Source organism: Melanostigma gelatinosum, assembly GCF_949748355.1.
Source record: "Melanostigma gelatinosum genome assembly, chromosome: 20".
NCBI classification, from domain to species: Eukaryota; Metazoa; Chordata; class Actinopteri; order Perciformes; family Zoarcidae; genus Melanostigma; species Melanostigma gelatinosum.
Window position 1 is genome coordinate 15,696,048 of NC_136653.1, and position 13,729 is coordinate 15,709,776.

General features: G+C 38.6%; 1 protein-coding gene across 1 annotated transcript in view; it reads right to left on the bottom strand.

The window, feature by feature from the left end:
• Nucleotides 1–12,284: 12,284 nt before the first annotated feature.
• ptprn2 (protein tyrosine phosphatase receptor type N2) overlaps nucleotides 12,285–13,729 on the bottom strand; it is a 105,280-nt gene continuing 103,835 nt past the window's right edge. Inside the window, exon 22 of the mRNA XM_079292535.1 lies at nucleotides 12,285–13,717. Within this exon, the coding sequence (XP_079148661.1) occupies nucleotides 13,646–13,717 (72 nt within the window). The 3' untranslated portion in view covers nucleotides 12,285–13,645. The remainder of the gene's footprint in view (nucleotides 13,718–13,729) is intronic.

Sequence of the window (13,729 nt, forward strand, 5' to 3'; positions counted from 1 at the left end):
AATTCCAAAGGTTCGGATTTGTAAACTCAAGTAAATACACAATAGGAATACATAATTCAAATTCTACACAATTTGCTAAAAGCAGCAATAAACCCAGCATGATAAAACAATTAAATATTTGTATTTGTGTACAGAAAAACATCATCAAATGCCGAAAAATAGACAATGTAGGCTGTTTTGAGGCAACTGTTTGATTATAGCCCAACGTTTGTCATCTGTGGTGTCACAAATTGCGTCATACATGTTTTATTCAAAAAGCAGAGAAGCTTATTGTTCAGCCAGATCAACGTGCATGGCCTCTTCATTGTTATTGGAATTTTAAAAAAGTGCTGCTGCCATTGAAACAGGAGGTCATGACCGCAACAAATGTATAGTTCTGGTTAAATAAATGAATATAACTGTGATTGGATTAAATCAAACAAGCCCTGAAACACAGATGTGTTTTGTTCACCAGCAGCCCCTAATTGGTTTGGTGCAGAAATTGTCCGGAGAATTCCTTGTATATCAAATAAGCTTGGAACAGTTGTCACTGCAGAGAGGATTTGTTACACATCCACTCGTTAGAGAACTATTGTTGTGCTCAAGGACTTCAGACTTTGTGTCAAAGAAGCTAGATGCAGGAAGATTATCTCAAACTATTTTACAGAATGATTTGGCTATACCTAGCAGCATTGAGATGAGGTAAAAACAAGACATTCGCAGAGAGACAAAAAGCCACCTGGGTGTGCTTTATTTTGGAACAGCTGTCAGACAGGGATTTAGGGCTAAATTGGACTGTGATTTATTCAAGAGTGCACTCAGCAGATTAGGAGAGAGGAAACATCAAAGCAAGTGTTCTTTAGTTAACTAGTGGAAGGAGCAGAGATATTTGCCCCCTCACCTACAATAATGGCTTTTTACACAGTGTGAAGCATATTCGCTAAATGTCAAATAAGTAAATCATATTTTACCATAAACTCTTCGTAAAGCCGGAGCGTTACTATTGCATGCCTTTAGAATATCATAGAAACCTAAAAACAAACAAAACAAAACAAAAAAAAAATATATATATATATATATATATATAAATGTATGACTACAGGATGTCAATAACATCCTGTAGCCTATAAAAGTATGCTGTTATAGTATAAAAGGTCACAGTATAGTATGTCGACACAAGTTTAAAAAGTCAGAGTATAGTATGTTTTAAGGCTTTGGCAGAAATGAGAGCCTAGCGAGTTTAAAAGTCAAAATCAAGCATATTCTTTAATACATTAACAATAAAGAACAGAACAAACTTTGATGTCGCAATCATTCATGGGAACATGTGTGGAAATGTCTGCAGTATACAAAACAAAACAACAGCCGCTCCAGCATCGGAAGAGAGAGTGTGACTGAGTGGAAGGTGGTGAGGTTTTATACCAGGAACCAGACCTGGTCCAGGTGTGACTCCTGAAGGGCAGGTCCCTGATCCTGCAGGATAAAGAAGAGCCAGAAAGACAAATGGAGCACCAAGTGGAAAGATTGTTTTATGTCATGAAAGTAATACCATAGTATGTTGAAAAAAGTCACAGTATAGTATGTCGAAAGAAATTAAATAAAAGTCATAATCATGCATATCATGATATGATATAATACAGGGGCGTCGTTAGGCCTATTTTAGGGGGGCTGAAGCCCCCCCTAAAATGTTCTTCAGCCCCCCCAAATAATTTTCCATTATTGGATTTAAAAAAAAAAAAAATTTTTGTTGTCATGAAATTAAATTATTGTTTCTCACATGGACAAGTTATTTATAACTCTAACATGCTACATATGTGCGTGCGTTCTGGTTTGTATGTTTTCTCCCCCTTCAAATTACAATCCAATAGCCTATCATCATAAAGTTGACACTGTCAGGTCCATTCTCCATCCATTGTGTGCAGTCCTTTTAAGAATTAGGATTTGGGAGTGATGCGGATATGAAGGCTAGTTTATCCATCTTTCCTTTACAAGCAGGAAAATTATTTCTCTCTTTATTTGACAAAAAATCACACTCTTTCTGATTGAACCAATCTATGAACTGTCTATATCCACGGCCCCAAATGGGCCCCAAAAACAAATCGCGCAAACATGCCACTCCCCTTGGGGCTAAGCCCCCCCTTTCTTTGAATCCTAGAAATGCCCCTGATATAATATAATACAATATAATATATCACGCAGGAAGACTATTTTCACTTTTACTTCATAATTTGTACTTAAGTTATGGATCTGAGTATGTTTTCCACCACATGGTGATGTCTACCAGTTATAATGTTGACCATGCTAACTATCTTAGTTTAGCTGCCTAGCATGCTAAGAGTTGCTGAGTAGCCCTAAACACAGGTTAGGCGGGAAATTCATTAGTTTTGCTAAATGTCAACCTCCTGGTGGCGCTACAGTGGACCACCAAAGTCAGTAGCCTTCGACCACTGGGGACCATGAACATCTGCACTAACTTAAATGGCAATCCATCAATAGTTGTTGATCAGTAAATTAAATTACTACTCACCGATACCTTTTATATTCTTTGCAGGGTGCCTCCTTCAGCGTTCAGTTTCTCTGTTTCAGTTGTCTTGGGTGTATCTATCTTTTTTGTTTCCCAAGGGACTTTGTGAAAGCATCTGTTTGGTGATGACATTGTTCTGTCACTTCTTTGTATGTGACCCCCCCCCCCCCAGCCATCTATACCCCCTCCTCTTCCTTAGCTTCACGTCTATCAGTCCATGATGGATTTTCACAATTGTTTCACTCAAGGCCATCACAAGAGGAGAATCCATTGTATGAGAAAACGCAATCAAAATCTTACCAGCTCGTTTTTTTTTTCTTTTACTTTCAGGGCCAGCAAAGACAATAAGTCTCTTTTCTCAAATGTTGGGTGTTATGTTGGAAAGATATAATCTTGGATGTGTCTCACTGCAGACAATCTACAAGTAAAACAACAGTCTGCTGATTGAGCCAAAAAGAGTGTGGAATCAAACTGTGAAACTAAAATATAGACGAATCATCTACTTCAATGACAAACATGGTCCTCTCCTGCTGTGTGCAATCAGCACACGCTTGTAACAAAACATACATTCAGTGAGATTAAGAAATGAGAGGGAAACGATGTGTAAATCACTTTTAGTTGCCTCCAAAATGAGCAGTACATATAGACATATATATATATATATACATATATATACATAGACATATATATATACATATATATATATATATATATATATATATATATATATATACATATATATACATAGACATATATATATATATATATACATAGACATATATATATATATACATAGACATATATATATATATATATACATAGACATATATATATACATATATATATATATATATATATATATACATATATATACATAGACATATATATATATATATATATATATATATATATATATATATATATATACGGTACATAGACAATGGCAGAAGTTCAGTCTTAGTGTTACTGGATCTCAGTGCTGCATTCGACACGGTCGACCATGCCATACTCCTAGAAAGACTAAAAATCTGGGTGGGACTCTCTGGCACAGCACTTAACTGGTTTGAATCCTACTTGAAGGACCGAGAATACTTTGTGTCTGTAGCTCATTACACATCAGAGCTGACTAAAATGACATGTGGTGTTCCCCAAGGTTCAATACTGGGGCCTCTTCTGTTCAACATCTACATGCTTCCACTAGCTCAGATTATGGAAAACAACAAAGTGTGTTATCATAATTATGCAGACGACACACAAATCTACATAACTATGTCACCAGGGGACTATAATCCCATACAAGGGCTGGGTAACTGCATTGAACAAATCAACAACTGGATGTGCCAGAATTTTCTTCAATTAAACAAAGATAAAACAGAAGTAATTCTTTTTGGTACCAAGGACGAACAATTGAAAATCACCACTCAGCTTCAATCACTGATATTAAAACCCACAAACCAAGCCAGAAATCTAGGTGTAGTTATGGATTCAGACCTCAACCTGAACAGCCATATCAAGACAATTACAAAATCAGCCTACTATCACCTGAAGAATATATCAAGGATTAGAGGACTTATGTCTCAACAGGATTTGGAAAAACTTGCATTTATCTTCAGCAGACTGGACTACTGTAATGGTGTGTTTACAGGTCTCTGTAAAAAGTCTGTCAGAAAGCTGCAGCTGATTCAGAACGCTGCAGCTCGAGTCCTCACTCAGACCAGGAGGGTGGATCACATCACCCCAGTTCTGAGGTCTTTGCACTGGCTTCCTGTCCAACAAAGAATTGACTTTAAAATCCTGCTGTTGGTTTACAAAGCACTGAATGGTTTAGGGCCAAAATACATCTCTGATCTGCTGCTACCTTATGAACCATCCCGACCCCTCAGGTCGTCTGGGACCGGTCTACTTTCTGTTCCCAGAGTCAGAACTAAACATGGAGAATCAGCGTTCAGTTTTTCTGCTCCACATATCTGGAACAAAGTCCCAGAAAGCTGCAGGTCTGCTGAGACCCTCAGCTCATTTAAATCAAGATTGAAGACCTTTCTGTTTGCTGCTGCCTTTAATTGAACCACATTCAATAACTATATTAATCAATTTCCTGCATTTCTGCATTTTACTACTGCATTTTATTTCTTACACTGTTTTTTAATGTTTTAATGAATGTTCTTAATTGTTTTTAAATCTCCTTTTCTTTTGCCTTATGTTTTGATGCTTTTAATGGTTTTATGTGAAGCACTTTGAATTACCTTGTTGTTGAAATGTGCTATACAAATAAACTTGCCTTGCCTTGCCTACATCTTCACACCACATGAAGAAAGTAGTGTCAATACATAATGTATACATGTTGATTTCTGTTGTATTTAGATGCAAGGAAGCAAAACTGGCTCTCTAATTTTTTCTTCGTTCTTCATTTTCTGGCTGTGCAGGGAAATGGGGACCCTGTCTCTGTACACTGCGCGGTGGAAAGAGTAGGATTACTCTCAAGTAGGGCCAGAGAGACATCAGTGTGATGTATTGTCGGATCATTTCGGACCAGCGCGGATCATGTCCCTTTGAAGTGAAGATCAGGCCTATCTGACATGAAATGACGGTCAAAGCGCTCTTTGAATAATGATGTCTGATTACAGAGAAGCAGGCCAACAAACGTCCCACACTTTTGGATCATTTACATGTGAGAGGAGTATATGCTGATGATATTATATAGTATTTAGGCTGCGGAGGAATACATTTACAATGAAGTACAAAAGTACAGAAAGTCTTTCTTGAGGAAAAAGTAAGAAATTCAGAGGATATAAAAGAGATTGTTGGACTACAGTTATACAACATAATCCAATGATGTTTCAAATTTACACTTTTACACCTTATCTCGCAATGACAATGAAAAAAATCATATACGAAGTTGAGAAAAGATCTCGCAGTTATGAGATAATGATCTCATAATCAGTATTTTTTTCTTCTGTGAAAATAAAACCTTTTCTACCGAATGAGAGTATAAGGAGCGTAAACAGGCAGTGTATAATACAGTTTACATGGGTCAGGCTATGTCCATATCACCCACATTATAGGCTATGTGCATACATTTAAGGTTCGGGCAAAATGAGAGAAATATAAACCCATACATGTAGACTATAGCAATATATACCATTATTTTGATATCAAGAGAGGGAGTTATGAATTCAGGTATTCCAGTTTTAATTAAGAAACTAACGAAATACGTGATTCTATGTGTGTGAATACATTTTAATGTCAGATTTGTACTTAGATAGCATGCATGTGGGGTAAATAAAGTTCAAACGATGCCAAACAAAGACAACAAATATTGCATAGAAAGTTGAAAACAGAAATGAACAAAAATCAAGCAGAAATTCATGAACCATGTCACATTGAGTTGTTTATAAAACACCACTCGGCAATCTTTATATTCATAAACACCTCACTGAATGTACAAATGAATATTAGATGTACTGTACAAACAGACGCACGCATACAGAGATTTATAGAGTTCAGAGCCCTAAACACACCCTCGTCTGGCCAACAGCACGAGGAACCGCATCATCACATTTTCCGCATGTCATCCCCTCTTCATTGGCTAAATTTTGATCAGGCATCAAAGTTGCTGATAGGCTGCGGCGGCGGCAGAGAGTTGTTGCTGTTGCTAGGATCCTGTTGCTAGGACGGTTGCCATCGAAGAAGCTCAGCAGGAAACATGTAATGAATCATGGATGGTTGATTTCTCTCTAAGCACCCTAATCTGGGATGCAGATGAGCCCAAAGCTCGCCCCTCCCCCCCCCCGTCTCCACCCTCCTCTTCCTCTTCCAAATGCAAACCCCCCCCCCCCCCACACCTCTGGATGGGTTCATTAAAAAAAAGAAACAAAAAAATCAAGTTTAGATTTCGAGGGCTGGCGTTTCAAATGATCCTGAGGTTGCTGTAGACTAGAGGTAGAGTGGGGGTGGAAAACTGACAGCAATTCTCATGCTAAAACAGGGAGGTGAAAGGTCATGATCAGTTATTTGTTGAGGGAGAGCCAGAGGCAGACCGGCGTGACTGTGACTTGTGAAGTTCGAACAGTCTCACACCTCCTGAAAGGGGAGGTACGTGCAAACTCCAGCTCGATATTTAAAGTACAACTCACAGAATACCACCGAAGTGCTTTCAGGATCAACTTAATCATTTTAATTGAGGTTAATAGCTGTCTGTGCAACTATATGCAACACAAAACTGTGATTTAATTTTCTTGCTCCTCACAAAAGCTAAAAACTATATAGTGACGTTTCCGAAGCTGTTATTATGCTACAGTATGTTTGGCTTTTGAAACTCATGAAAGAGCCTCATGATGATTCACAAAAGGTCATCCATCCCGGTGCAAATGTGCCGCCGTGACTTAACAATCGCTGTGGGCATTTTTAAGATCATGCTATTATACCGTGTGGCACACAGGCCTGTGTTTAGAAGACGGGGAGGGCATTTCAACCCCCAATTGAACCATAGTGCGCTTGACTTATTTATTCCTGTCCTGTAAATAGAGTGCAGCTGTTTCACATAAAGTGGCAAACAGTTAAACTATTCATACGAAACACTTCTCGTATAGACGCTGAACATTATCCACAGAGGGTAAGACAGTGTAAAAAGTGGTAATTACAGACAACAGATGACAGACAATATGGGCCCTGCTGCTTTAATGGTACACAGCAGAAATACTGAGTGACTCTGCTGTATGTAAACATCTTGTGCTGTTCGCCGCTGTGGGTTTTCCTTCTACTGGAGCGATATTTTCTTTGATGTGATTCTGTGTTATATTTTAGGCTATTTCATCCTACATCCTGCTCCTCTGCTACTGGACCTGAGACCTTTGATTGATGTTGTGATTCAACATTTTTGTCTGCTACTTTATGTTTTTTTTTACGTATTCTTTTTAACAGACACCCTTAATCCCAAATGGCGCTTCCTGGTGAAACAATGATTTAAAATCACAAAATAAATATCGCATTTCTGTATACTTTCCATCCCTGGCCCTTTAATTAACCCCCTTCCCTTAATGCAAACGTGCATCCCTAGACAGTCTCTCCTTTTTCTAACCTTTGCCCTCGTCTTTCCTCCCGGCACGTCACTAAACGGATCCTTTAGAATCTAGTTGTATACGTGATGCTAATACCGTCTGGCACATTTATTCACCGTCTCTTTATCATTAATAATTATGCAAAGAAGGTGCGTTCTCAGCCGAGCAAAATAATCCAATCTTAGTATGCAAATGGTGAAGGTCCCTGTGGAGTGTGGCGATTAGATGTGTGTTGATAAACTCACTTATGATGAGTGACAGTGAGCAGGATTGAAGTTGCGCTGGTCAGCAACCACCGCAGCCACTGATGAAAACACCCCCGCCAAATGCCAGGGTATCCCCAGATGCATGATGGGACAGGGATGAACCAGTGTAAAATGTCATTGTGGCTGCTGTGAGCCCATTAATAACCAGAGAGGAGGAAGCAAAGGGGGGTAATGAGAGGAGATTTGCTTCCTGATTGAAGGCTCTGCCTTTTTTGTTCAGCCAGATGTTTGCTCTAGCTGCAACTTTTCCACTTCAGCGGCTAACATCCCAAAACCTTTTACCAAACAATTCAACTGTCGTGACTGGACCATAAATCCCGTTAAGGATCCAACATCCAATTTTCCATTTGACCCGGTAGTTCTACACCTGGATTGGGCTTCACCAGCTTTATCAATCTTTCCTAACGTTTGTGTGGTCTTAGTAATATGCGTATATTTCAAACTAGTGATTATCTAATTTAAGTTGCACCAGAGAAATATCTTGTAAAAACTAGCTGGAAACACTGCAACACATCGCACTGTCGAATGAATCAACTAAGTGTTTGGGAAGTCACAGTAGCATTACAAAGAGTGTAACTTCCATCAGTAACGACTAACACCAATTTTTGTAAATATAGGTTTGATTTGCTGTATTCATATGGAAACATGGAGAGATAGTTATGAGTGAGAGAGATTAAGCAAACAAAAGTTAACCGACCATATTAGTCTAATGGTATTAGCATTGTGCTATGTCATTTGAAATAAAGTGAAATGTGCTTTTTACGAGTTTGGGAGCATTCCTATTGCCTTGCAACGGCTCTCAACATGGCGGCGGCTGAGTGGGCGGCTGGAAGCTAACAGTGCTAACAAAGCTAACAGTGTAAACAATGGCAAAATGAAACCGTTCTTTTTTGTGAGAACCGGAGGATGGGTGCTATGATCCGTAAAAAAGCATTTTAAAAAAGTGTCAGGTTTGATATTCCATGTACCTCTAAACGGGATATACTAGCAAGCTAAGTTAGCGCTCTCAGTTTAGCTAGCTCAGTTAGCTAACAGAACTGTTTCTAGCTGTAATATTTAGCAACAACTAATCTCTACATAATAAGTTATGTCATGTTATTTCAATTTCGTAAACTCTTTTTAGAAACCACTTATAATTAAGCAAAGTTTTAAATTGACAGACATTTGGTGCAACCAGCTTCTGAGGATGAATTATTACACGAAAGAATAAGACTTGGAATCTCTCTTTTCTTAAAATTGCTTCAGCGTAGTTTTAATCTTTGTCTGGTCTGTTATGAAAGGTGAAACAAGTGTTACTTGGGGAAGCAAAATTGGATGCTTGAAACAGCTGACAAAAACTGTTTTGGTTGTTTGTTCAAAGATAAGAAAAAAAAACACAAGCTTTTGCAAAGATTTATCCTAAAACCACACATTGTTAGTGATGTGGTTTTAGCGTAGCTATGCTTACTTACTACACTTACTTTTGACAACATGGTGGGAGTCCACATTTGAAACCACAAATCATTGAATGCACGAGTGCACGTAACTATTCAGGCAAGATCAATTTTCTCAGGATCAGTGTTTTGACAAACAGACAGAAGAAGAAGAGAGACACTAGCCTTGAGTGCCAAGTTTAAAAGCTTGTTTGCTTCTTAAGAAGATCAAAGGTATCAAGGCCTTGGACAGACATGAGAGGCATAGCCTCTGCAATCTGCTCTCCATTCACTCCCAACAACACCAGCAAAGAAAAACAAGGCTTTTCTCTTTGGGAAATCCTGGATAGCATCCCAGACAGTTTTTCCAACAAGCAAACACTCTGGGATCTCCCAACCCCTCCGCGGGGAAATGACATGTTTGTCAGCATGTTGTGTGTGATCATTCAAACGTTGAATGATCCGCAGGTGCTTTTTTTTTTTTTTTTTTTGGAGTGCAAAAAGCTCAAAGTAAAACAAAAAACGATTTGAAAAGTTCAGTAGCTGCATTTTTTTTTGTAATGTAGCCTACTCAGCAATTATTTTTCACGCAACCAAGTAGATCTGATTACAACAACAGTCAAGTTGTCCCCGATTATTCAACGGGACGTGGTTTAATAAGAAAAATCTATTGTTTTTATTGACTTATCCACAGGGGGATATTTCAACTATGAGGCTAATTAGACCAAATATTAAAAACAGCATTCCACTGTAAGTTCAGGCTTTTGCTGGAACCAGCTGAAGTAAATCTAATGCAATGGCACCTTTTCTCTGCCCCACATAAATATATAAAAATATTGATTGTAGACCTTTTAACCACTTTCTGCAGGTGGAAAGGCGAGCAATGGATTGCGCATGAGGATAAACGTCCTGATGTTGTTTGTTCTTTCATTTGCAGAAACTGATTAAATGAAGATCAGGTCGTTTTAAGATGGTCCAGAGCTCGACGTCTGACTGAATTCGTCTGTGCAGAGGACTTTGTTCTATTAAACATTATAAACATAAACCACCATTTTTTAATACTTCTTGTAAAAAAAAAAAAAAGTCCTACTAACCACAAATATTTCTCATCTCTAAACATGTGAATGTTTTTTAATTAGCCGAGCTGCTTCTTGGCCTCGGGTACAAGCACCCCAAGGTTGGGAATCTGCTCTGATGAAAGAAAGAGTTATCTGACGAATTTCCTAATAAGACTGCATGAATTTTCAAGTGTGTCAGAAGGACTGAGAGCCAACAGTCATTACAATAAACCACAGAGACATCATCAAAGAGTGGGCAGGAGCTGTAAGACCCGCTGAGGTCCATGGCTGAAAAGGCCCACTTGACGTTCTTGGCGGCTTGGAGGACCCACTGAGAGATCTGGACTTTGTGTTTTAATCTGCTTGTTTCAGGACTGAATGATTCATCGGCTTTGAGATGGTTTTACTTCCAAATTCTCCCTCATAAGATGTGTTTCCTCATTTCACGCCTGTGACTTTTTACTTTTGTGTTGCGCCAACGGTTTCCCCTGATTTTACAGCTTTTCTATATCCGGTGGTAGAAATTTTGTCTCCATGATGCCAGGCAGGTTTGTGAGTATTTTCTTGTGGCATCAAGGTTACAGAGGCATTTGCCTACTTTACAGTCATTTATATCCCTGTGATATGCCTGCACTCCTTAACAACACGAGCGAGATATGCTGATTTTGACGGATCTCACTCCAAAGTCTTATCCAAGCTTAAGCTGTAATTTAGAAATCCCTAAATTAAAAATCACTTTGAGTTAAACCAAGCAAGAGGAAATACACAGTATCTAATTTTGTGACTTTTTCGGAACGCATTAATCCTCCCAAATGGGAGCTGACAGGATATCACATGGTATTGTAGCACACCAGATACCTCAGGAAGCAATTACCATGAATACATTTTCTAATAAACTTGTACCCATCAGATGATAAGCAATTAAACATGCATAATTATGGTTTCCATACAGTAATTTCTAAGCTGATTAGGTTTGTGTGCTTTACAACCTGAATGGGTGAATATTAATAGGGCTTTGGTTTGGCGTTGCTGGTTAGCGGTGGCAGCTCATCAGCAGATCATATGCAAATGAGGCCTCAGGAAGTGCATGAAGGCTCAGAACTGTCAGGGGAGGGAGGGACATGTCAACGGGCGCACACACACACACACACACGAGGCACACACACACACTTGAAAGGTAGGACATAATATATTCTTTATATATACTACACATATGTGTTTGCAGTTCTATATTCTCTAGTGTCAAATTCATCCAATTTTACAGTTTATTTAATCTTCAGTTGCTGATACTCGATTAACTTCAATAATCATGTTATACGTTCTAATAAGGCACCTTTTATAAACTGTTTATAAGTTGTGAGTAATGGCTTTATTAATGGCTAATAAATCATTTAATAGTGTTTTATAGATCAGTTATAAACCATTAATAACAACATTTACATCATATCCTGCGCCTTCCTCTTAAGCATCGCATTTGATCTTTGGATCATCACTTGATGGATAATTGAAAGGAAAACGTATAATTGTAATTATGTAACTGTATTTAAACAGCGCTATGAGCCGATTATAATGCATTATAAGTATGCTTATAGACATAAGAGTCATAGAAAGTGGTATCAAAGTGAAATCCTTCTGTAAATATTGATGAAATTGGACTTCTCTTCTCTGTACTCCTGCGATAGGACCTCAGTGGATGAAATACACGTGCTGGTGAACCAAACATTTCATCTGTACAAACCTGCGAATCTCTCCCAGACACAAACCCTCAGGGAGCGTGACACATCTTCTCTTTTTGACATTACTAAGGCTACCATTCCATCAAATGTCATTCACTGTGAGAGCAGCCTTCTCCCTCCTGTGTGTGTGTGTGAGAGTGAAATAATATGAAATACCAACACAGCAAATCAGTATAATCTGTTCTGATTTATTATCAATCAGAATGTTACTTTTCACACAAAATATATGGTTCTCATTGAGGCTCTGGGTATACATTTCATATAGCACTATATAGGTATTCATAAAGTCATTCATTGACGATACATAGAAGGAATAATCTGTCATGTTGCACAAAATATTACAATAAACCAGTGATGGAGGGACAGAAAAATGAGCAACAATCCCAATACAAGTTCTGCTTACATATATATCCTATTATTACTATCTCCACTGTATAAGAACTATATCAGTTGGTATATCTGTATTACATTTAATATTAACAGAGATGTTCATGTAACAATGTCTAAAATGTATGCAATGAGGAATAAAAAACACCTGATATGTTAAGAATATATCAAGAAACATGATCTGTGAGGCTTTTTACGATGTCTGGACCCAAAATACAACAATACACACACACACACACACACGTCAACATCTGATGCACGTGATGCTGAGTATATATATAGTGGGTTGATTCAGATCACAGAGGAGAAGAAACATGTGAGGAGTTTATTTCCAAAACGCTACATGCGTCCAACACACCGATTCATTTAGGGGATATAATCTGTACAATATTAGGCAGGAACTTAATTTACTTTACATAGTATGATTCAAAAAGTACTACGGTTGAGAACTGCAATGATTGGTCTATTGGCAAAAATAAAAAAATATTGGCAACCATTTCGACAATCAATTCATCTTTTCGGCAAAAATGGCAAACATTCTCTGGGTTCAGCTTCTCTGAAGTTGCTGTGTTTCTTTGTCATGGATGAGAGTAAATTGAATATCTTAGACTGTAAGTCAGACATAATGAAGACATGCCATTTTTTTCCACTAATTCTTACAATTTCTACAATGCATCGAAAAAAATCAGCATATTAATCGATATTTCAAATGATGGTTCGTTGCGGCCCAACTATAGTTTGTTTTAAATGTGCCAATAGTCATCTTCTTAGCGTCTGTATCAGTTTTCCCAACGGCAGATAGCTTATTTTGGAACACAAGTCTTCACTTGACATCACGTAAACAGCTCGTCAGTGGCACTAGAGCGGTATGTTCAGGAACAACATCACTGTTATAGAGGACCGGGGTTCATATCGACAACAAGTCTCACAGTAGGAGAGCTGATCTAAACTCACACATCAGATCAGGCCCCGCCGGTCTGACACGGATCCCAGATCAGCAGTCGTACTCTGAGGCAAGATTTTGCGAATATAGATCCAGGTGAGATATCTGGCACGACATTCATAAGTATACAGTATATATATATATAGAGGTGAAGAGGAGGCGGAAGAGAGAAACAGAGCGAGGAGAAGGGAGGGCAGAGAGAGATGTCAGTCTTGAGTGGGCAGAGGAAGCCGGTGTTCGGCGAGCGAGAAGAAGGTTGGGGGGGGGGGGGGATGTGATGCCTTCACTGAGGAAGCGCTTTCAGGATGGCGTTCACCTCCTCTGCCACGGCTGTCAGCGCGAACTCAAACTGCTCCTGAGGAGGAGG